At 40.9% G+C, this 25,082-nt stretch overlaps 2 protein-coding genes and 1 long non-coding RNA gene across 3 annotated transcripts; 2 read left to right on the top strand and 1 right to left on the bottom strand.

Moving 5' to 3' along the window:
- The first annotated feature begins 11,122 nt into the window (after positions 1 to 11,122).
- LOC139410913 (uncharacterized) lies at positions 11,123 to 13,488 on the top strand. The gene is made up of 2 exons (XR_011634549.1): positions 11,123 to 11,723; positions 12,110 to 13,488. It is a non-coding gene; the product is annotated as an uncharacterized lncRNA (long non-coding RNA).
- A 116-nt stretch (positions 13,489 to 13,604) lies between these two features.
- LOC139410911 (homeobox protein Nkx-6.3-like) lies at positions 13,605 to 17,280 on the bottom strand. The gene is made up of 3 exons (XM_071156572.1): positions 16,739 to 17,280; positions 15,767 to 15,936; positions 13,605 to 15,628 (listed from the first exon to the last, which is right to left on the bottom strand). The coding sequence occupies exons 1-3, from the start codon at positions 17,145 to 17,147 to the stop codon at positions 15,398 to 15,400; spliced, it is 810 nt and encodes a 269-aa protein (XP_071012673.1). The 5' UTR covers positions 17,148 to 17,280; the 3' UTR covers positions 13,605 to 15,397.
- A 2,298-nt stretch (positions 17,281 to 19,578) lies between these two features.
- Positions 19,579 to 23,841, top strand: LOC139410910 (E3 ubiquitin-protein ligase NEURL3-like). The gene is made up of 4 exons (XM_071156571.1): positions 19,579 to 20,585; positions 21,590 to 22,090; positions 22,710 to 22,895; positions 23,273 to 23,841. Exons 1-4 carry the CDS (start codon positions 20,525 to 20,527, stop codon positions 23,425 to 23,427), a joined length of 903 nt encoding a protein of 300 aa, XP_071012672.1. The 5' UTR covers positions 19,579 to 20,524; the 3' UTR covers positions 23,428 to 23,841.
- The last annotated feature ends 1,241 nt before the right edge of the window (positions 23,842 to 25,082 follow it).

The raw sequence follows: 25,082 nt of genomic DNA, 5'->3' as shown, positions 1-25,082 counted from the left end.
TTTAACCATCTTCCCTGTCCCTGCTGAAGAAAAGCAGGCCCAAACCATGATGCTGCCACCACCATGTTTGACAGTGGGGATGGTGTGTTCAGCTGTGTTGCTTTTACGCCAAACATAACATTTTGCATTGTTGCCAAAAAGTTCAATTTTGGTTTCATCTGACCAGAGCACCTTCTTCCACATGTTTGGTGTGTCTCCCAGGTGGCTTGTGGCAAACTTTAAACAACACTTTTTATGGATATCTTTAAGAAATGGCTTTCTTCTTGCCACTCTTCCATAAAGGCCAGATTTGTGCAATATACGACTGATTGTTGTCCTATGGACAGAGTCTCCCACCTCAGCTGTAGATCTCTGCAGTTCATCCAGAGTGATCATGGGCATCTTGGCTGCATCTCTGATCAGTCTTCTCCTTGTATGAGCTGAAGGTTTAGAGGGACGGCCAGGTCTTGGTAGATTTGCAGTGGTCTGATACTCCTTCCATTTCAATATTATCGCTTGCACACTGCTCCTTGGGATGTTTAAAGCTTGGGAAATCTTTTTGTATCCAAATACGGCTTTAAACTTCTTCACAACAGTATATCGGACCTGCCTGGTGTGTTCCTTGTTCTTCATGATGCTCTCTGCGCTTTTAAAGACCTCTGAGACTATCACAGTGCAGGTGCATTTATACGGAGACTTGATTACACACAGGTGGATTGTATTTATCATCATTAGTCATTTAGGTCAACATTGGATCATTCAGAGATCCTCACTGAACTTCTGGAGAGAGTTTGCTGCACTGAAAGTAAATGGGCTGAATATTTTGCACGCCCAATTTTTCACTTTTTGATTTGTTAAAAAAGTTTGAAATATCCAATAAATTTCGTTCCACTTCATGATTGTGTCCCACTTGTTGTTGATTCTTCATAAAAAAATACAGTTTTATATCTTTATGTTTGAAGCCTGAAATGTGGCAAAAGGTCGCAAAGTTCAAGGGGGCCGAATACTTTCGCAAGGCACTGTATTTCAACCCTGCAGGCGCTACACAAAACGCAGAAATAAAATATAAATCATGCCTTACCTTTGACGAGCTTATTTTGTTGGCACTCCAATATGTCCCATAAACATCACAATTGGTCCTTTTGTTCGATTAATTCCGTCCATATATATCCAAAATGTCCATTTATTTGGCGCATTTGATCCAGAAAAAAACAGCTTCCAAAATGCGCAACGTCACTACAAAATATCTCAAAGTTACCTGTAAACTTTGCCAAAACATTTTAAACTACTTTTGTAATACAACTTTAGGTATTTTTAAACGTTAATAATTTATCAAATTGAAGACAGGTCTATCTGTGTTCAATACAGGAAGACAACAAACAAACGCTACTTTTCAAGTCTTGCGCAATTCTCAACAGCGTTACCCAGTTCCCAAATGGCCGTACTTCTTCATTGCACAAAGGAATAACCTCAACCAAATTCCAAAGACTGGTGACATCCAGTGGAAGCGATAGGAACTGCAAACAAGTGCCTAAGAAATATTGTTTCCCAATGAGAACACACTGAACAGACAGAGACCTAAAAAAATAAAATCTGAATGGTTAGTCCTCAGGGTTTTGCCTGCTACATAATATGCATATCTTATATTCTTGACATGAGTAGCAGGAAGTTGAAATTGGGCGCGCTATTTATCCAAAATGAAAATGCTGCCCCCTATACCTTAAAAAGTTAAAGTGGCCAGTGTTTGGGTGTCAATGTAGACAGCAGCCTCTCTGAGTTAGTGGTTGCTGTTTACCAATCTGACGGCCTTGAGATAGAAGCTATTTTTCAATCTCTCTGTCCCAACTTTGATGCACCTGTACTGACCTCGCCTTCTGGATGATAGCGATGTGAACAGGCAGTGGCTCGGGTTGTTGCTGTCCTTGATGATCTTTCTGCCTTCCTTTGACTTGGAGGGCAGGTAGTTTTCCCCAGGTGATGCGTTGTGCAGACCGCACCACCCTCTGGAGAGCCTTGCGGTTGATACAGCCTGACAGGATGCTCTCGATTGTGCATCTGTAAAAGCTTGCCATGGTTTTGGGTGACAAGCCAAAAAGAAGGTGCTGTTGTGCCTTCTTCACCACACTGTCTGTGGTGGACCATTTCAGTATGTCTGTAATGTGTACGCCGAGGAACTTAAAACTTTCCACTTTCTCCACTGCTGTCCCTTCGATGTTGATAGGGGTGTGCTCCCTCTACTGTTTCCTGAAGTCCACGGTCATCTTCTTTGTTTTCTTGATGTTGGGTGAGACGTTGTTTTCCTGACACCACACTCTGAGAGCCCTCACCTCCTCCATGTAGGCTGTCTTGTTGTTGTTGCTAATCAAGCCCACTACTGTTGTGTCGTCTGCAAACTTGATGACTGAGTTGGAGATGTGCATGGCGACACAGTGGTGGGTGAACAGGGAGTATAGGAGAGGGCTAAGCACACAACCTTGTGGTGACCCAATGTTGCGGGTCAGCGAAGTGGAGATGTTGTTTCCTACCTCCATCACCTGGGCCTTGCCCGTCAGAAATTCCAGGACCCAAATGCACAGGGTGGGGTTGAGACCCAGGGCCTCCAGCTTGATGATGAGCTTGGAGGGTACCATGGTGTTGAATGCTGAGCTGTAGTCAATGAACAGCATTCTTACATACAGTTGAAGTCGAGAGTTTACATACACCTTAGCCAAATATATTTAAACTCAGTTTCTGACAATTCCTGACATTTAATCCCAGTAAAAATTCCCTGTCTTAGGTCTGTTAGGATCGCCACTTTATTTTCAGAATGTGAAATGTCAGAATAATAGTAGAGAGAATGGTTTATTTCAAGTTTTATTTCTTTCATCACATTCTCAGTGGGGTCAGAAGTTTACATACACTCAATTAGTATTTGGTAGCATTGCCTTGCCAAAACTTGTTGACGCCACCCCCCCCCGTTCAGCTCAAACCATGGCGCAGGCAATGCAAAAATATTTTTAGAAATATTTAACCTCCACACATTAACAAGTCCAATAGCTCAAATGAAAGATAAACACCTTGTTCATCTACCCAGCATGTCAGATTTTTTAAATGTTTTACGGCGAAAACACGCCACATATTTATATTAGACCACCACCGAAAGAGACAAGAGGCAGCCATTTTGTCCCAGAAAATATAAAATATAGAAGCAGGATTAAAAAATAACTCATTCACTAACCTTTTGAAAATATTCATCAGATGACAGTAATAGGACATGTTACACAGTACATTTTTTTTTCAATAATATGCCATTTATATCCATAAATGTCCATTTACATTGAATTCATGTTCAGAAAATACTCAAAAATGTCCGCAGAAAATATAGGTAGCGTGGCAAGATAACGTAAATAGACATCATAAACTTTGACTAAATATACATGTTCTACATATAGTTAGAAAGATACACTGCTTCTTAATGCAATCGCTTTGTTACATTTATTTTTAACGTTACAGAAATCGCTCACTATTCAATATTCTGAGACGGCGCTCAGATATAAGCTATATTTCTCCGCTATGTTGGAGTCAACAGAAACACAGATTTCAGCATAAATATTCCCTTACCTTTGATGGTCTTCGTTCAGAATGTACTGGAAGGGTTCATACTTACCCAAAACATCGTTTGGTTTCAAGTCTTGCGTCTTTGTATTAGCTACTGCTAATAACATCAGCTGAAATGCACCCAAAATGTCCTCTGGTCCGGAAAAGTTGCGCATCAAAACTTCAAAATTACATATTATATGTCGACTAAACAGGTCAAACTAAGTGCAGAACCAAGCTTTACAATTTTCTATTCAACCGGTCATTGTTTGTCCTTCTCCGGAGTGCTGGAACAAAGGAATGGCTGGGACCAATTCGCGCCCTAACGCACAGGTATTTTCTCGCGGCACTCACTCAATTCACTCCCATAGGGCCAATTCTCGCGGGATTTGAACGATTAAACACTCTACTGAATGAGGACATGAAGACATAGAAAGTGTCCCCAGATCCATAGCTGGTTGGGAAGGGTGGGGGCGATGACGTCAAAGTTGCCCCAACTTTCATGACCACAAAACTAGTTTGGAAGAATGCCTGCCCTGTGAGTTCTGCTATACTTACAGACATAATTCCAACGGTTTTAGAAGCTTTAGAGTGTTTTCTATCCAATAATAATTATTATATGCATATATTAGACATTTTTGACAGATTTTTTTTCAGTTTACCATGGGCACGCAATTCCTCCAAAGGGGGCAGTAGTCAGCCCTGTCTTTAACAGGTTATTCAATTGTTTAGCTTGGGTCAAACGTTTTGGGTAGCCTTCCACAAGCGTCCCACAATAAGTTGGGTGAATTTTGGCCCATTCCTCCTGACAGAGCTGGTGTAGGCCTCCTTGCTTGCACACGCTTGTTCAGTTCTGCCCACAAATTTTCTATGGGATTGAGGTCAGGGCTTTGTGATGGCCACTCAAATACCTTGACTTTTGTTATCTTTAAGCCATTTTTCCACAACTTTTGAAGTATGCTTGGGGTCATTGTCCATTTGGAAGACCCATTTGCTTAAACTTCCTGACTGATGTCTTGAGATGTTGCTTCAATATATCCACATCATTTTTCTTTCTCATGATATCATCTATTTTGTGTGCACCAGTCCCTTCTGCAGCAAAGCACCCCAACAACATGATGTCGCCACCCCTGTGTTTCACGGTTGGTATGGTGTTCTTCGGCTTACAAGCCTCCTGCTTTTTCCTCCAAACATAACGATGGTCATTATGGCCAAACAGTTCTATTGTTGTTTCATCAGACCAGAGGACATTCCTCAAAGAAATATGTCTGTGTCCCCATGTGTCCCCATGTGCAGTTGCAAACCGTAGTCTGGCTTTTTTTATGGCAGTTTTGGAGCAGTGGCTTCTTCCTTGCTGAGCAGCCTTTCAGGTTATGTCAATATAGGACTCCTTTTACTGTGGATATAGATCCTTTTGTACCTGTTTCCTCCAGCATCTTCACAAGGTCCTTTGCTGTTGTTCTGGGATTGATTTGCACTTTTTGCATCAAAGTACGTTCATCTCTAGGAGACAGAACATGTCTCCTTCCTGAGCAGTATGACGACTGCGTGGTCCCATGGTGTTTATAATTGCGTACTATTGTTTGTACAGATGAACGTGGTACCTTCAGGCATTTGAAAATTGCTCCCAAGGATGAACCAGACTTGTGGAGGTCTACGATTTGTTTTCTGAGGTCTTGGCTGATTTCTTTTGATTTTCCCATGATGTCAAGCAAAAAGGCACTGAGTTTGAAGGTAGGCCTTGAAATACATCCACAGGTACACCTTCAATTGACTCAAATGATGTCAATTAGCCTATCAGAAGCTTCTAAAGCCATGACATCATTTTCTGGAATTTTCCAAGCTGTTTAACTGTGTAGCCAGCCGCACCAATGTGTCGGAGGAAACACCGTGCACCTGGCAACCTTGGTTAGCGTGCACTGCGCCCGGCCCGCCACAGGAGTCGCTGTTGCCCGATGAGACAAGGACATCCCTACCGGCCAAGCCCTCCCTAACCCGGACGATAAAGTATACACCCCCAGCCTCCCGGGTGGCACAGCTGGCGCTGCAGTACAGCACCCTTAACCACTGTGCCACCCGGGAGGCACAGTGGTTAGAGAGTCAGAGACTCTTGGTTCGCGCCCAGGCTCTGTCGTAACCGGCCATGACCGGGAGGTCCGTGGGGCGATGCACAATTGGCCTAGCGTCATCCGGGTTAGGGAGGGCTTGGCCGGTAGGGATGTCCTTGTCTCATCGCGCACCAGCGACTCCTGTGGCGGGCCGGGAGCAGTGCGCGCTAACCAAGGTTGCCAGGTGCACAGTGTTTCCTCCGACACATTGGTGCGCCTGGCTTCCGGGTTGGATGCGCGCTGTGTTAAGAAGCAGTGCGGCTTGGTTGGGTTGTGTATCGGAGGACGCATGACTTTCAACCTTAATCTCTCCCGAGCCCGTACAGGAGTTGTAGCGATGAGACAAGATAGTAGCTACTAAAACAATTGGATACCATGAAATTGGGGAGAAAAAGTGGTGAAAAAAAAGTATACACCCCCTCTCTTCCCAGAGAGGTGTTTATCTCTGTCGGCGCAATGCATGGAGATTCCCGGTGGCTGAATTGATTCCAACAACATATCCGGAGAGAGCCATGTTACTGTGAAACAGAGAATGTTACAATCTCTGATGTCTCTCTGGAAGGCAACCCTTGCTCGAATTTCATCTACCTTGTTGTCAAGAGAACGGACATTGGTGAGTATTATACTCGGGAGCGGTGGGCAATGTGCACGTCTACGGCGTCTGCCCTTTCTGCGGCATTGTTTTTTGGGTCGGTTACTGGGATTAGATCCATTGTCCTGGATGGTAGTCCAAACAGAGGATCTGTTTCGGGAAAGTTCTTCCCGGCTGTAAGACTTAAGATTTTCTGTGATAGCAATGTAAAAAATAATACATAAAAAGCAAAATACTGCATAGTTCCCTAAGAACTCGAAGCGAGACGACCATCTCTGTCGGCGCCATCTTACCGAGTCCCCCTTCTCTGTGAATTCAGTTGTTGTGCAGTCTTTTGTTAAAAGCGTACATTTCACCAGTACGCACATACTTTCTCAGCTCATCCTATGTAATACAAACATATGGTTCAACTGTAAGGTTAGTCTACTCTATCGGACATCAGAGCAGACATGGGTGGCTAAATACTGTTCCACATTCCGACAATATCAGCACAAAAAGATACCAAGCTTGCTAGATCAGTCACTGATAGGAGTTGATTTTGCTGCTCCCTTATAAGGACATCATGATTTATGTAGTCTATTTTCCTTTCTAATGCGTATTGCCGGTGGTACAGTAGGTAGTTACATTCTTGTTACCATGAAGTGCTTTATTCCACAAACTATGACTGGGTCCTCTAATGTAGCTCCTAAGAGATTCATAAATATGTTTTCATTTGTTTTTAGAGAATTGAAGAGTGTGCTAATAGAGATTTCTCTTGTTCAGGGGAGCTGACGCAATGTTATTCTGTTTTTAATAATGCATCCATTGTGCATCCATTGCTTCTGGACTGTTTCAGTTACTGTGATCAGTTTGATTGTTTTACCAAACAATAACCTGTTTACCATCCTACTCTTTAATTTGAATGTGGATGTGTCTGGAATGGATGTTTGATACCACCTTCACACATACGCACACACATGCACATCCATGCACATGTTCACACATTGGTTGTAGTTATTTTATTGAGTATATCTCTTTTTCTATGTTCTATGTTTATTTGTGCTGTAGCAACCTCTTCAGATCTTTGTTCATTGTCCATCCTTTGTTTCATATGAATTGGATGGCTGTTTTGCATAATTTTGCTTTAATAAGGACTATTTCAAAGACTTTTAAAATATAATCACCACACAAGTTCACCTTTAATGTAGAAAAAAAGTGGTCTGCATATTGATAGGACTTTGTGTGAAATATATGTGATATTAAAGCGCCCTCTCAAGGTGGAATGGGCTGGTTATTTTGGACTATCAAAACTGGCCAAGTTTTTTAATCAATACTCTTTAAAGCTCCAGAAAGAAAAAGCCAGCTGAAATTGTAAGTTGCGTTTTAGAATATAAATGTTGATCCAATAACGTTGTCTCAGATTTATCTTCAGTGCAAAGGCAAAAGCATCAGCAGAAACAGTACAATCTGCAGTGAGCAACTGGAATCTATAATGCTCACCAAAACAATGGAAATAGCGATCCTTGCTTAGATGCTGAAAAATTGCTATGAGTATGCATGTCTCATGAATGAACTGCTTCTGCAGTTATCACAGAACTGGGCTACTCTTAGAAATCTACTTTTTCACTTTGACTTTTATATCAAGCGAAAGCAGTTCAAAAGGGAAACCCGAGAGTGGTGGCATCAGCTGATCACATCAGTGGATATTGCACCAGTTGGATTCACACTTTATTTACATGCAGTCTATTTAAGTTGACCAGTTCTATACATGCTTCCATGATGCGCACATGCACTGGTGTCTCTTGCTGCCATTGCCATTACTGGTGTAACTAGCTGTTACTCTTCCTGCTTGCTGTTTTCTGATATCCAATTACCATACCACTCCAGCCTTCAACTGTCTGGGTTCTGTTTCTTCCTTCAGGGGATTTGGTATAGCATAATGTACTGACCTGTAGTTGTTTTATCATCTGTGTATGATGCTTTGCTCTGGCAGTGAGCTACCCTGAAGGAGCAGAGCCTAACGCCTAGACTATGCATTGTAATTCTATCTAATAAATGGTTAAACGTGGCATTTCCTTTCTGAAATGAAGTTGCACCAGAACGGCCTAAGGTGTTCTGAGACTTTCCTAGATTCGGTGACAGTTAAAGTACAAGTCAAATGTTTGGACACACCTACTCATTCAAGGGTTTGTCTTTATTATTACTATTTTTTTAGAATAATAGTGAAGGCATTAAAACTATGAAATAACACATATGGAATCATGTAGTAACCAAAAAAGTGTTACATCGAAATATGTTTTATATTTTAGGTTCTTCAAAGTAGCCACCCTTTGCCTTGATGACAGCTTTGCACACTCTTAGAATTCTTCCAACCAACTTCATGAGGAATGCTTTTACAACAGTCTTGAAGGAGTTCCCACATATGCTGAGCTTTTGTTGGCTGCTTTTCCTTCTCTCTGCGGTCCAACTCATCCCAAACCATCACAATTGGGTTAAGGTCGGGTGATTGTGGAGGCCAGGTCATCTGATGCAGCACTCCATCACTATCCTTCTTGGTCAAATAGCCCTTACACAGCCTGGAGGTGTGTTTTGGATCATTGTCCTGTTGAAAAACAAATGATAGTCCAACTAAGCACAAACCAGATGGGATGGCGTATCGCTGCAGAATGCTGTGGCAGCCATGCTGGTTAAGTGTGCCTTGAACTCAAAATCACTGACAATGTCACCAACAAAGCACCATCACACCTCTTTTTCCATGCTTCACGGTGGGAACCACACATGCGGAGATCATCCATTCACCTACTCTGCGTCTCACAAAGACATGGCAGTTGGAACCAAAAATCTCAAATTTGGACTCATCAGACCAAAGGGCAGATTTCCACCAGTCTAATGTCCATTGTTCATGTTTCTTGGCCCAATTAAGTCTCTTCTTCTTATTGGTGTCCTTAAGTGGTGGTTTCTTTGCAGCAATTCAACCATGAAGGCATGATTCATGCAGTCTCCTCTGAACAGTTGATGTTGACATGTGTTTGTTACTTGAGGTCTGTGAAGCATTTATTTGGGCTGCAATCTGAGATGCAGTTAACTCTGATGAACGTATCCTTTGTAGCAGAGGTAACTCTGGGTCTTCCTTTCCTGTGGCGGTCATCATGAGAGCTAGTTTCATCATAGCGCTTTGCGACTGCACTTGAAGAAACGTTAAAAATTATTTTTCTGGATTGACTGACTGTCATGTCTTTAAAGTAATGATGGACTGTCGTTTATCTTTGCTTATTTGAGCTGTTCTTGCCATAATATGGACTTGGTCTTTTACCAAATAGGGCTATCTTCTGTATGCCACCCCTACATTGTCACAACACAACTGATTGGCTCAAACGCATCAAGAAGTAAAGAAATTACACAAATTAACATTTATCAAGACACACCTGTTAATTGAAAAGCATTCCAGGAGACAACCTCATGAAGCTGGTTGAGAGAATGCCAAGAGTGTGCAAAGCTGTATTGAAGGAAAAAGGTGGCTACTTTGAAGAATCTCAATTATAAAATCTATTTTGATATGTTTAATAAAAAAATTTTACTACATGACTCGGCATGTGTTAGTTCATAGTTTTGATGTCTTCACTATTATTCTGCAATGTAAAATGTTTTAAAAAAATAAAGAAAAACCTTTGAATGAGTAGGTGTGTCTAAACTTTTGACGGGTACTGTTTATATATAATGTAACATGTCTCGCCTTGAAAATGGCCCTTGATAAACAGGACTATACTGATGAACCATTGTGTATTCTTTATTTTTCCCCAGACTGTTTTCTTGTCCTTTGCACTGAAGACAAATGGCCATTGACAATGATCCCTCTGTGGTAAGAGTATATGTGCTAGTGAGTGTGTAGTGTATGTTCTGTAGGTTTACAGGATTATATCGAGGGGGTCTCTGAAATAGCGATCACAGGCCGTAATCTTGTCCAGCTCTCGGGCCTTATTCGCCATAGGCCAGGCTGGCCCAGTGGAGTGCTATTGGGATATGAACTAAGATGAAGTGCCTCTGTGGACAAACTGCATCCTTTGTCCATAACGTAGCTGGGCCATGTGGGTCCTCTTTTCATTCATTACCAGACAGATTGCCGCCCAGAGAGACATTCATTGTGCAGGGCAGTGTATTGGCATTTTTACGGCTGTGATTTTGTTTTGCTGCCATTTCTATGACTTTTTATGTGATGGTTTTCCCCTTAAAGAGGATTCCTCTTCAGAAGGTTCTAACAGTGATAAAAGCCATGGTTCAGAAGGACTTACGGCTGTCAATTAGCTTTTCAATGAGGGGACAGCATACCAAAGCATATAATATGTGATTCTCTGGTCTGCCATGGCTATTCTGGTTCCGTCTATGAATCCAGCAGGATTTCACCCAATTTGGACTTGTATCTTCTTTTGTTTTTTAGGAACTCCTTTAGCAATCCTATATCATTAATTTACACATTGAAACAATTTATAGATAATTTCTAGATGTTACTGTATGTTTTCCTTGTGGATGGTAAATAGAGTTAACTTTTCTCCCATTATCTAAGCCAGTGTCTATCCAACATTGGTCATCACCATCACACACTCCCACTCCGCTATCCGTACCAGAGGATAAACAGAGCAGCTCCTACCCAGTCACGGCACCCAGCCTCTCCCTGAATTGCATGCAGTCAGTCAGTTTCCACCCAACCAAGTCTCTCACATTCTATTCTCCTCTCACTCCAAGTTATTGATTGCCATGAGTTGGGTGACATCATCACAGATTTGATCATCAGCTGGTTAAATGGTTTTAAAGTGTCAAGGGTTTATAATTAAGTATTGACCTTCATTCCTTCTGACATCCCTGAATGGAATATGCATGCATGCTTTTCATTTGTATGTTAGTAGTCTTTTATTTTACTTATTTATTGTCTGACTGTTTTAACTGTTTACCATCAACATAAATAAGCATGCTAAAAGCAAACACTCACAAACACATTAAACAAAAGCTGCTACAGTATTTCAATGCACCGTCAGCATGTTTGTCAGAATAGAGCAGTGGTGTAATACACATTTCTCTGTGCATTATTATGTTGTGCAGTCTTTTGTTGGAAACATACATTTCACCAGTATGTACATACTATCCCAGCTCATCCTTGGAACAGTGAACTCCAACAAAACGCTCCATTTGCCTCCTAATGCCACGCTGAGGTCATTTTTCCTAACCTACTATCTCAATGGTGTTATAAACTCAGCTTAAATCAATAAAATGATGTAAAAGACCAGTGAGCCAGATTCAGGCTGGGAGCCCATAAGGTCAGTATGAAATGTGGAAATGCGCCTTCCTTTCCCATCAGACCTCTGCCTTGGATTCCCTCAGCCTCTAAAGTGTAGCATCTACATGCTGCTGAATACTGATGATCACAGCTCTGCCTGCCTGCTACCACACTCTGCTGGGAATACTCTCTGGTGGCTTGTACGTTGACATATTATGGGGTGGTGTAACGCTTCTCCTCTTCGTCTGAGGAAGAGTAGTCAAGATCGGACCAACACGCAGCGTGGTAAGTGTCCATGTTGATATTTTAATATAACAGAACACGAAACAAAAATGACAACAAGGATGTAAGAAACGAAACAGTCCTGTCAGGTGAAACAACACAAAACAGAAAACAACTACCCACAAACACAGGTGGGAACAGGCTACCTAAGTATTGTTCTCAATCAGAAACAACGATTGACAGCTGTCTCTGATTGGGAACCATACCAGGCCAAACACATAGAAGTACAAAACCTAGAACAAAACATAGAATACCCACCCCAACTCACGCCCTGACCAAACAAAATAGAGACATAAAAAAGGAACTTAGGTCAAGACGTGACAGGTGGGCCTATGTAATGTACAAACATATGGTTCAACTGTAAGGTTAGTCTACTCTATCGGACATCAGAGCAGACATGGGTGGCTAAATACTGTTCCACATTCAGACAATATCAGCACAAAAAGACACCAAGCTTGCTAGATCAGTCACTGATATGAGTTGATTTTGCCACTCCCTTATAAGGACATCATGATTTATGTAGTCTATTTTCCTTTCTAATGCGTATTGCCGGTGGTACAGTAGGTAGTTACATTCTTGTTACCATGAAGTGCTTTATTCCACAAACTATGACTGGGTCCTCTAATGTAGCTCCTAAGAGATTCATAAATATGTTTTCATTTGTTTTTAGAGAATTGAAGAGTGTGCTAATAGAGATTTCTCTTGTTCAGGCGAGCTGACACAATGTTATTCTGTTTTTAATAATGCATCCATTGTTTTACAAGGCAGCATCTTCTGGACTGTTTCAGTTACTGTGATCAGTTTGACTGTTTTACCAAACAATAACTTGTTTATCCTCCCACTCTTTAATTTGAATGTGGATGTGTCTGGAATGGATGTTTGATACCACCTTCACACACACGCACACACATGCACATCCATGCACATCCATGCACACGTTCACGCAGGCGAAGTTTGAACAATTTGAAGCTTGACACCTACTTATTATTTTGGTTGCAGTTATTTTATTGAGTATATCTATTTTACTATGTTTTATGTTTATTTGTGCTGTAGCAACCTCTTCAGATCTTTGTTCATTGTCCACTTTCTGTTTTGTATGAAATGGTGGCTAGTTTGCATCATTTTGCTTTGATAAGGACTATTTCAAAGACTTTAAAAATATAATCATGGATTTCTTATTGATTAATAGTTGTATCAAATATTCAGAAGGCACTTAAATGTTCAATGCCTATTAATGAAGTTATTCAAATGTTGTACTCTTATTTTAAGGTAGAAAATGCATAATTTGTCATCAATCTTCCTCTGTAGTATGTGTTGATTGACTGACACTCAATCTGCTGTGAAGTAATTATAGACTGATATGACAAGGATTCATTAGTTCAAATGTATAGATAGATTATCCTTGTAATCTGGACCCTGTCAAATGTCCTTAATTAGTTTACAATCAATAATGTATGGGTCTGCGTGGAAAGTGCAAGGCCCACTCAATAATATACTTATACTAGTTGATTCATGGTATTGTCAACATATTGTAATGCCCTCCAGGGATTGCTCTTGGTTTAAAGTTCAACATGAGGCCAGTAGTATTGTTAGATGGAGTGGACTAATGCTGTTTGTCAAATTTTCTGGTTGAACACAAAAAAAACACTACATTCATGTAATGCTTCCAGTTTTGTAAATAAATGTTGACCACTGCAATTACATTACCGTATTATTCTCCCTTAATGAGATTCTACCCGCTGGACACACTGGTTGAATCAACTCTGTTTCTACGTCATTTCAATGAAATTATGTTAAACCAACGTGTAATATATGTTGAATTAACTTCTGTGCCCAGTGGGTACCTTGTAAAGTCAATGTCAATGTTATTGCAGCTAGCTTGATTCTTCTCAGCTGGCATTCTACTTGCACCTCTCGCAGGGTCATGCAAGTGTTTTTCTTTGGGTAGGTAACTATGATCGCTATTTGTCTTTCTCTTTCTGTTACACCAGTAATGGCATGCCCTGCATGACACAAACATTTCCATGTGATTTCAGATTAAGTTCTTAAGGAACTGCTTCACTCCGATGTTTACAGCCAGAACTGGATGCACCTGAAATACCAGTTTTGGCTGGTACTGTATTTTCAGAGTTTTCGTTTCCCAAACATGCCAACAATGACACCAGTGTTGCTCTTCAGCTTTCCTCCTAGATTCCTTGTCTCTTCTGTTTACAGTATTTAACTTTCAGTGGTAGAAAGTTATCTGATGCAGTATGCATTATTCTGGGAATATTTCTAAAAGTTTGTAGTCTGTAGAATGTGTCTGTTAACATATCCTCTTTATCTGGTGATGTAGACATTTCTTGATTGTAAAGCGACATAACGCTTGATATTGCATTATCATCAATAGCATCATTGTTTCAACAGGAAGCAAGCACAATGCAGATTTTCCTTGGTGCTGGGAACACTCTCACACACTCCTTTAGCATCTGTCCTAATGACAAACAGCACTGAGCTGCTGATGAGTCTGATTTCTTGGTCTTCTACACAGAACACTCCAGCCAGTTCAGCCACAGCACCCTGGTAACTATATAGATCACAGTGGGATTGGCCTTTGACCCCTCTCTTCTACTCAATGATTGTGCCTCCCTACCGCCGATCTGTTTTAATTGTCACTTGTAATCTCTATTGCTGATATAGACTTCAGTGCCTGTTTTAATGTCAGATCCAGTGTGCTATTGGTAGTTTGTTTTGGGGATTGTTGTCTTTTATCTGGAAACAATTACAGAAAAACAGAGGCATGACACAGTCATTTTACCATTGTTTTCAATAAATAATTCACAATTTATTTTACAATTCCAAATTTCCTCATTTATTTACACTATACTTATAGGACTTATTTTGGATGTGCAGAAACCCTCAAATGTCATGAAAGCTTGCCAACACATTAGTCGAAATAGAATGTTAAGACTTATTTTGAGTTAAGTGTGCCCTCAACGCCAGTATGAAAACAGCATGTCCAGGCTCTCAAGTTAAATTAATAAAGGTTAATTATATAAGTATTCTGTGTTCATAGTTACTGTACAGCAGTTAACTGTGAACAAATTCAAATGGATATTGAATGTTAGGAGTACAACAAGCAAATTAATTAGATAAAACAAATAGTGTTTGTGTTTGTTCTGTACAAATAAACAGGTACTGTAAACTGCATAATCAATGCTTTACAAATCATCTCTACAGTGTGTCTGCTATAATGTGTCTTTTATACATTAGAAACAATTTCCTTTCACGTTTGATACAACCATCATAACAGATTATCACGATGGGTTTCCCACATAACAGTCAACCCGTTTCCACATTGAAACTCATTGATATGTTCAATTCTCAATTTAACTGTTTCACCAATCATTGTAACATCTCTCTGTTTTCATTATACAGTGCTGTACGTCAAGGCAACAGTTCAAGTGAACCATTAGCCCCTTTTCTCCTTAAACTTACTGTATTGTATTGTAAATGTCTTTTTTAACATGCTTGAATATTAAATTGTGGGTCTATACTACAAAATGATTTGTTTCATGATACCCCTTGCTACAACATGCACATCTGGTTTGTGTGTGCGCTTGTGTTAGTGTGTCAGACGTGGTGTGGTCCAAGGTGGAGTACAGAGAAAGCCCGGCGGTGTTTACGCAGCAGCAGTCGTATCTTCTCGTCGTCTGAGTCGGGGTCCAGAGGCTTGTTGTACTCCTCATCCTCCACCTCGTTCTCCGAAATCTCCCCTCCCTGCTCACCCTGTGTGGCCTGGGTGGAGCTAGGCTCGGAGGCACTCTTCTTCCTCCACTTGGTACGTCGGTTCTGGAACCACACCTGATGAAATCATTTATTTACTTATTGTGATTTCTTATTTTAACCAGCTTACATTACATTATCCAATATTGTAATACTTTTTACAACATGAATTCAGATGTGTTTAACTGTTAGTGCATGCATGTAGATCTGTTTTACCTTGACTTGTGACTCTGTCATGCCCAGGGAGTAGGCCAGTCTAGCTCTCTCTGGCCCGGCCAAGTACTTGGTCTGCTCAAAGGTTTTCTCCAGGGCAAATATCTGATGTCCACTGAATGTAGGTCTGGTGTGCTTCTTCCTGCCTGACATATCTCCTAGATGCCCACTGTCTGGAAATAAAGTACATATTACAGTTAAGTATTTTTTTTGTTTTGTTTTGAGTCTTCATATTAATTGTGGACTTCATATTAATAGTGAGGTAAATAATGATGACCTGGTCAATTACATAGATATGAATCTCCTAACTGTAAAATGTTAGTCAAATATTCTTATATTGGAGGAATCAAAATGAATAAACAAATAAAACATTTTAGGACATAGATACAACCAATTGTCCTGTATTTTTTAGGATGGTTGTTTTAAAGATTATCAGATATAACAGTAGATAGAATACATTTCTCAATACCTCATTTTTTTCACATATTTCTAAAAGCAATCTTGAAAGGTTTTATGTGACTTGCACAGCATTATACTTGGATATAGCATGCAATCAGGTTCAAAATATTTGCATGATGTCAAGTGGATGAATCCGTTTTTAAACAATGGCACATAAAATAACATTATAGATTACAATATCTAATATTGAGTATTTCAAAGACAACAGTACACTCTATCAACAATATATTTACACCTTTAACTAACAGAACCTTGAATTAAAAACTTAAATGAGATAAATTAATTTATTAAAATGTTTTAACTAAGATGTTTTTGAATTAAACAGAAATTGCAGAGTAATTTACCAACTGCATTTATTAATTAGTTTGAGCTTGTAGAAAAACATGATAATAATCTAGTTAATAATACAATTCTCTGAATATCATGGATGAGTGATAAGAGCCAATGTCATGCCTCAGGCAGTTGGTTAGTGAGTGGTGTGATGTTAAGCTGACTACAGTGTGGAGTTAGACTCACTGTCTGTGCACTGCTGCCTCCCTCCTCTCCACTCGCACCCGCTCTCTGCCCAGCAACTGCCACTGCGACCCTTCATGGGGCACTCAGTGCCAGGCTTGGTGAAGCTGCCCAGGGAGGGGTTATAGTCTGCACAGTTGTAGTAGACCCCTGGGTCCACAGTGCCAAAGCCCCCCATGGTGGGGTATCCAGAGAGCAGGGTGGTGGTGCCTGTAGCACCCATCATGGAACGGCTGAGAATGTTGCTAATGCCTTGGGCTGTGCCCGTTGCCTGCAGCTGGCTGTTCAGGCCTGGGTTGAGCTTGCAGAAGGAGTTGGGCACTGAGAACTGACACACAGGTGTCTTTAAGTCCGAGGAGAATTGGTTCAGGCTGTTGTTAAACAGGAAAGACCCAGGTATGTTGGGATCCATGGGAAGTGGTCCCGCCTCCAGATTTCACCAACTCACCTAACAAGGTCCAGTCATGAAAAGACCCAGTGTGGCCCACAAAGGTTCAAGTTCACCTCTCTCACCAAGCTGAATGAATACAGGTTTGTTGATTGTGTTCTTATTTCTTAATCCAGTCTGTTGATGTTCAAATGATGACCTATGATGCAAACGCCAATGTCCCCTAACTGAGGACCAGATTACTCCAGGTCACTGGTATCTGCAGAGGTGTCTCTCTAGCTGGTTATGACAGCAGAGGGCAGGTACCAGCATAAAACCTCTTCACTCTCTTCCTTCACCTGATTTGTGCCATTGCACTGTACGTGGTAATTCCAAAATTAGCATCATGTGTTGTGGCACCTGAGAACGAGTGTTCACAGAGTTGCTCCTCAAGACAAATATCTTCTCCCTGCTCTCTCCTCGGGGGTCATAAATAAGCAGTATCTTGAAGTGGAGTGGCACCTTGATAAAGATAGGCCACATTAGAATGCTGCTTAGGATTGGTCAGGGTCTCACAGCTCTCATGCCTTTCTATTGGCTCCCTGGTCAAATCCAACTATTGGAAAACAGCAGATTAATAGTGTTTTGAAAAGGTAGAGTGTGAACAAGTTGCTTTTTGATGGCCTGACATGCCTGGCCCTCTGTGGTGCTGAGGCAGAAGTAGCTTCGGCACACAGATTTATATTTCCTCTGTTTTAGTCCATTGCATGTGTTGTGATGTTGTGTTGCTGCCATGTTGTGTTGTCATGTTGTGTTGCTGTCAGGTTTTGTTGTCATGTTGTGTTGCTGCCATGTTGGGTTGTTATGTTGTGTTGCTGTTTGTTGTGTTGTTCTAGGTCTCTCTTTATGTAGTGTTGTGGTGTCTCTCTTGCCTTGATGTATGTTTTGTCCTCTATTTGCCTCTTGGTAAGCCGTCATTGTAAATAATAATTTGTTCTTAATTGACTTGAATAGTTAAATAAAGGTTACATTTTTTTAAAACAGTGGGGGAAAAAACAGTGAATTGATTTAAAAAAAATATTTTAGTTATTATTTAGGATTAAAAGAAACAAATTAAAATCCTCACAGCTTGTAGAAGGGTATATTTATTACAGAATGTAAACTCACAAATGATTAGAGGATAATAATAATAATAATAATTAATGAACTAGTCTATTTGTAATATGCACACATTGCTCTGATTTCTATAATTGTGTCTATATGTGCACATTTAGCAGAAGTCAAATTCATTACACTGGTATTGTTTGCTCTTGCCAGGACAGATTGATAGCAGTCTACGGGAAACGCCAAGAGCGTTGCATAATCTTGTGTAATCCTGACCTTTGGAGTTTTCCTGAGGCAATTTAGTGGGGGGAGGGGAGATCTAACATGTGACTATTAGCTCACTTTTCTCCTTACTTTTTTCTGGTTACTATCGATATGTCCAGTAACTTTCCAAAAGTGGTGACATGATTTTGGAATGTAAATTGGGATGGTCTGTATCCTGTCACATGATGTTGAACCTGCTGATGCCGCAACCTCCAACAGAGGGCAGCCAAATTCACCTTTTATTTCGGATCAATTTGAGCAGTGGGTGACCAGCAGTTTGGTTTATAACCACAAATGGTTGACATGCCTTGTTTTGAATGACCAGCCTGGTCTCATAGACTAGAGGTAACATAGTAAACATAAACCCGGGACACTGAAATTAGTATGATATGTTATGTTTGGTATGGTTACATAAGACAGAAGGTTGGTGGTTGGTTGGGGTCTAGCAGCCCAAGGTTGCGTGTTGAATCTCACCATGAACAACTTTAGCATTTTAGCTAATTAGCAACTTCGCAATTACTTACTACTTTTTAGTTACTTTGCAACAACTTTGCATTTTAGAAAAACCCTTCCTCTACCCCTAACCTTTGAACCTCTAGCCTAGCTAACGTTAGCCATCTAGCTAACGTTAGCCACAACAAATTGGAATTCCTCAAATATCATACGTATTGCAAATTAGTAAAATATTGTATGAATTGCAAATCATAAGATATCATACAAATTGCAATTCATAACATATCATATGAAATGGATGATGGACATCCACAAATTAATACATAACATGATAAACGTAACATATCCTACTAAATGGAGGGAGACAGATTTAGATTTACTATGTTACATCTACCCATGAGTCCAGGTTGGAATGACATAGGCTTTGTGAGTTACATTTGCACATTTTCAAGATAATCTCAAAAACAACCATTTGAAATGAGGTAGAGTTGAGAGGTAAGTGATGCCATTAGCCTATTTTGCAATGTGGTCAACTCACTGCCACCATGTCAAGTCCCCTATGAGATACCTCGCCCTGGCCCTGGCCCAATAGAGACTACTTTGTCATATTACCAGCTCACTGAATCAATCATGGATGTTTGAGCTGATGCAAAGGTTCAAATGTAGAATTTCCACGGAGTTTTGTAGTTATTTTTTAGACGTTTGAAATGGAAAACCCCAACTTATTCTCAGTAACTCACGAGGTAGGTAAGATTATATATACTTTTTAGGTGGCTACCTCTTTTGTTACTGTTATAAATTATCCTCTCCCCGTGAAAAAAAGATGTGGTGCGTATAGCGATGGTTAGAAAGTGGAACCTACAATTCTTGGATTAAAAAAAGTTTTAAAGAAAAGTGTTATACACAACTTAACTTTTCACAGGACCTGAACAAAGAAACGATCCAATATAGATAAAAAAAAACCCAGAAGAAGACAACATTCTTTACCTGTCACCTATATAATTGTATTGCTCTGTTAATAATGGAAATTCCAACTCCTGATCATTTCTTCTCCCCTACAGTATGTGAACCAGGTACTGTATGTGGAATATTCTCCAGGCACACAACATTCTGTTGTTTGCATTGTAGGCTGTAGCTACCTGCTTTACATGTGCAGTCATTGAACATGGGGGAATTCCTTATTGTTGAAAGAATAATGTAATTTCTGGTTTAGCAGTAATTATTTTCACATTATATATACCTACTTAAAGAACCTGGTTTATTCATAAAATGACAGTGAAACCACTGGCTGATTTCCCACAGTTTAGTTTGATCATGCTTTAAAAATATACAAATGTTACTGTTTTCAAAGATCCCAAAGTGTTGGATGAAACAGAAAATGGTGTTAGATAAAACAAATGAAAACATGGTCTCTTCTGTTAGAATGTAGGTACTTTTCCAGAGTACTGTCCTGCCCCTTAGCCCTCCCATTTCCTTTCCTTGTGATGAGCAATCTTTTGTGTATAAACTACAGGCACGTGGGCAGACAGAGGAGTATAAAGCCTGTGAACACTCCCACCACCTCAGAACTACTCAAACTACTGTAGGTGTACTATGTGGCTATGCATTACATTACAGAGGATACGAAGAGCAACATGTATCAGATGGTCAGCAGAAGCCTTGGTAAGGATCGTCTCTTTATTGATGAATGATGACAACTGTGTTGTAATTGTAGTAGGAGGAAAGTCTACTTCTAGTATATTTTCATAGATGTAGACCAACCACTTATATTATAATGGTCTTATGTAAAATGGATCTTTATATCTACAAACGTTACAATATTTTTCCTTCAATGAATCATGCACATTTACATCAAGGGATTCTGGTAGGCACAGATAACAGTAAAGCTTGTCATTCACAACACTGACATACTATGCATGGCAGTTACCCATGGATGTGGCAGATCCTCGAGGAAGAACAACCTGTCATTTACGATATACAATTGAATAAGAGATTTTCTGGCAACCAGCCATATAATCTGTTTTCTTTTTTAAAAGTGTTATTATGGCGAGACTAGGAATTAGATTTACTAGTGACAAGAACTCTGCTATCCAGAGGCTTCTCTGGTCCAGGGTGAGAGGGGGCTAAATTGTTATTAATGTGAATTAATGATTTAATTTGAGACACAAGTTTAGGACAGGTTAATGGGGAGATACAATTTAATGTAAGACAAATCAGATAATTGTTTAGGGCACTGTAAACAGGAATGTGATGTAAACAAGACTCTTCCTTAAAATGTATCTATCAACATAGTGTTACCGCCTTTCTTGCTGGCAGTGTTAATGCAAAACTAAAATAATAATAACACTAACATAATCTCATCTCCTCTTTTGCAAGTAACATTCAGTATTTGTATTGATCAGTGAATGAGAATTGCTGTCATTTAAGATTATTTGACAAAAGCCTTTCCTATACCGAGGCAATCAACTTTGTTGGCTTGCATAGAATCAATTCCATAAAGCAGTAAAGCAGTTTCAATCTCAGTCACATTCAGATATTCATTTCTATGTTGTTTTGATCATTTTAATCATCATGTCTGTCAACAACAGCTATCTTTTTCATCCCTGACTGAGGTACTGTAGCATTCAAATGATTAGCCCTACTTCCCCTTTTCAAATCTTCTTTAGAGCCTGAGCCAGCACACGTTTGTGGACCCCGCTGCCTGGGCCCCTTGACCTTCCATAGGGAGGCGGTGGGGGCTTTGGTGAGCCTGAGCCAGGGAGCTAGACGGGCAGACAGGACTGGGGACACCTTCAGACATGGCCTGGTGTTCAGCAGCCGCCCAGTACAGCCCCAGGAGAGGGTGTGTCTGCGAGTGGAGCGGTGTGGGCTGAACTGGTGTGGAGCCATGCGTATAGGCTTCACCACTGTACCTCCAATTGCCAGAGACTTGCCCTCCATGGCCATCCCAGACCTCACAGACACCCCTGGACACTGGGCCGCTCCTGTGCCTGAGATGTGCTGCCTTGCAGGCTCAGAGCTGGAGTTCTGGGTCTCCTATGGCGGTACATTGTATTTCAGGAATGCCAACGGCCGACAACACAAACTGCTGGAGGGAGTAGACCTCAGCTGGCCCCTGTGGGCCATGATTGATGTGTATGGGCAGACCTGCTCTGTGCTCTTACTGGGTAAGTTCAGAAATCAGTGGAACATGTATGAATGAACAGTCTGTCTGTCCTTCTCATTTGATCTATTAGTTTAACTTTTTACTGCAGTGGGCTAAATCATTGTCACACAGAGTGATTCTTGGTAGTCTTAAACAAATCTTCTTTGAAACAAAAGTATACACCTCACACACATGGTTATGGGCTTAAAAAAAGAAGACACGTACCATGTCAGATATAGAGTTGAAATGTTACATTTTCAGTTTGCATCCCAATATTATGCTATATATACGTCACTGTCACGACTTCTGCCGAAGTCGGTCCCTCTCCTTGTTCGGGCGGTGTTCGGCGGTCAACGTCACCGACCTTCTAGCCATCACTGATCCATTTTTAATTTTCCGTTGGTTTTGTCTTGTCTTCCTTCACACCCGGTTCCAATCTCATCAATTACATGTTATGTATTTAAACACTGGATTTTTGTCAGGTTTTTAATAATAATCTTTACTAATTATGAAATTATGAAAAATATTAATATCATTCCACCCATGAGGCCAAAGAGGGCGCTTTTGGTCATTGATTGCAGGAAAGGGCTACTGATGTCCAACTGTCAGGGACTAACTACATATCTGGTTATCTCTTGTAGGTTCGGAGAAGAAATACTTTTTGTGTAATCAAAAATCCTGTCCTGCTCCTCAACGGCATTCCTCCTGTTCTGCTCATCAGAGACATGCCTCGCTCAACGTAGACAAATATGTGAATGTGAAGCAAATGTGTGATGACAGCCATGACAGATATCCTCTTCCATGTCCAGCCAATAAGCAGACATCAAGTAAGCCTCATGATACAACAAACTCTATCTTGTTTTAGAACTTTTAAATGAAAAATATCCTTCATGTGAATGTAATTGCTTGATAACTCATCTAGCTATTCTTAAAATAATAATGTTCAATACTATTTCAAACCAAACATTTTTCCAAGGCTAACATTTTACACACATGTACTATTGTGTGGCTAAACATTTATTGAAACATCTAAGCCATGCTGCTTCAAGGACATACTGTAGCTACAGTACATGTTATCCTCACACAGGAGTGAGCAGCCTTTTGGACACCACACCACCAACCACCCTAACTTCAAAGCCATGCCGAGCCGAGTCCCACTTGAACTTACAGGTCATGTAACTGAGCATATCTGTTCTGATTGCAGACGGTGAGAGTGTAGAGGACTGCGCAGTGTGTATGAGCCAGAAGGCCTGTATCAGCCTGCGGTGTGGCCACCAGTGCCTGTGTCTCCAGTGTGCCACCAGAGTGATCCAAGAGTTTGGAACCTGCCCTCTGTGTCGCCAGAACATCAAGAACTAAACGCCCCCAGGCACAGACCATCACATGACAAACTGATATGATGATATGATCAAATGCTGTTGAGGTACAACCAAAATAAGACTGAGAAGAGGAAGAAATGAAAATGCACAATCTACTGAAAAGATAATGAATGTGACTTGCCAGATATGCTGCTATTGGCATAAATTGCACAAAAAGACTTGAATGTGTAAAGCTATATTTTTTTGTACATGTACTTTACTTGACTGTGGTCTATTACTATAAGAGTGACTTCCTATGATAACTATGCTGTTTGATATATAACTGTTTTAGGACCATATATCAATCGCTGCCTTTTACCCATGCTGTCTACTTTTTGTATCTGTTATTTAAGACATGTTGTCTGTTGTAGAAAGATACATGTGTTTTTATATGTGTAATAAAATCCATGAACATAACTGCTACTGGGCCTAGTGTGGACTGCTCACTTCGTGAAGCAATACTTATGCTGCTCATCATGTTACATATTTCTCATTATAAAATGTAATTACAAAGACATTTAATAGCACAGAGTTACTGATTATCTGCATGTCAACATATTTTCGGTCTCTGTTTAGGGCCGTACGCTTATGAATAACCTAGTCCTAGTTCATGTCCACATCCAGGCTCAACCCTAACCACAACCCTAACCCTAACCCAAGTTCTAGTTCATGTCCACATCCAGGCTCAACCCTAACCACAACCCTAACCCTAGTTCATGTCCACACTCCAGGCTCAACCCTAACCACAACCCTAACCCTAGCAACATGTCCACATCCAGGCTCAAACCTAACCACAACCCTAACCACAACCCTAACCACAACTCTAACAACAACCCTAACCCTAGTTCATGTCCACATCCAGGCTCAACCCTAACCACACCCCTAACCCTAGTACATGTCCACACTCCAGCTCAACCCTAACCACACCCCTAACCCTAGTTCATGTCCACACTCCAGCTCAACCCTAACCACAACCCTAACCCAAGTTCATGTCCACATCCAGGCTCAACCCTAACCACAACCCTAGTCCTAGTTCATGTCCACATCCATGCTCAACCCTAACCACAACACTAACCCTAGTTCATGTCCACATTCAGGCTCAACCCTAACCACAACACTAACCCTAGTTCATGTCCACATCCAACCTCAACCCGAACCACAACACTAACCCTAGTTCATGTCCACACTCCAGCTCAACCATAACCACCACCCTAGTCCTAGTTCATGTCCACATCCAGGCTCAACCCTAACCACAACCCGAACCCTAGTTCATGTCCACATCCAGGCTCAACCCTAACCACAACCCTAACCCTAGTTTATGTCCACACTCCAGCTCAACCCTAACCACAACACAAACCCTAGCTTCATGTCCACACTCCAGCTCAACCCTAACCACAACACTAACCCTAGCTACATGTCCACACTCCAGCTAAACCCTAACCCTAACCCTAGTTCTAGTTCATGTCCACATCCAGGCTCAACCCTAACCACAACCCTAACCCTAGTTCATGTCCACACTCCAGGCTCAACCCTAACCACAACCCTAACCCTAGCAACATGTCCACATCCAGGCTCAACCCTAACCACAACCCTAACCACAAATCTAACCACAACCCTAACCACAACCCTAGCCACAACTCTAACCACAACCCTAAC

This window comes from Oncorhynchus clarkii, chromosome 6 (genome assembly GCF_045791955.1).
Source record: "Oncorhynchus clarkii lewisi isolate Uvic-CL-2024 chromosome 6, UVic_Ocla_1.0, whole genome shotgun sequence".
Classification (NCBI taxonomy): domain Eukaryota; kingdom Metazoa; phylum Chordata; class Actinopteri; order Salmoniformes; family Salmonidae; genus Oncorhynchus; species Oncorhynchus clarkii.
Note: the sequence above shows the minus strand (reverse complement) of the source record. Positions and strands in the feature narration are given on the sequence as shown.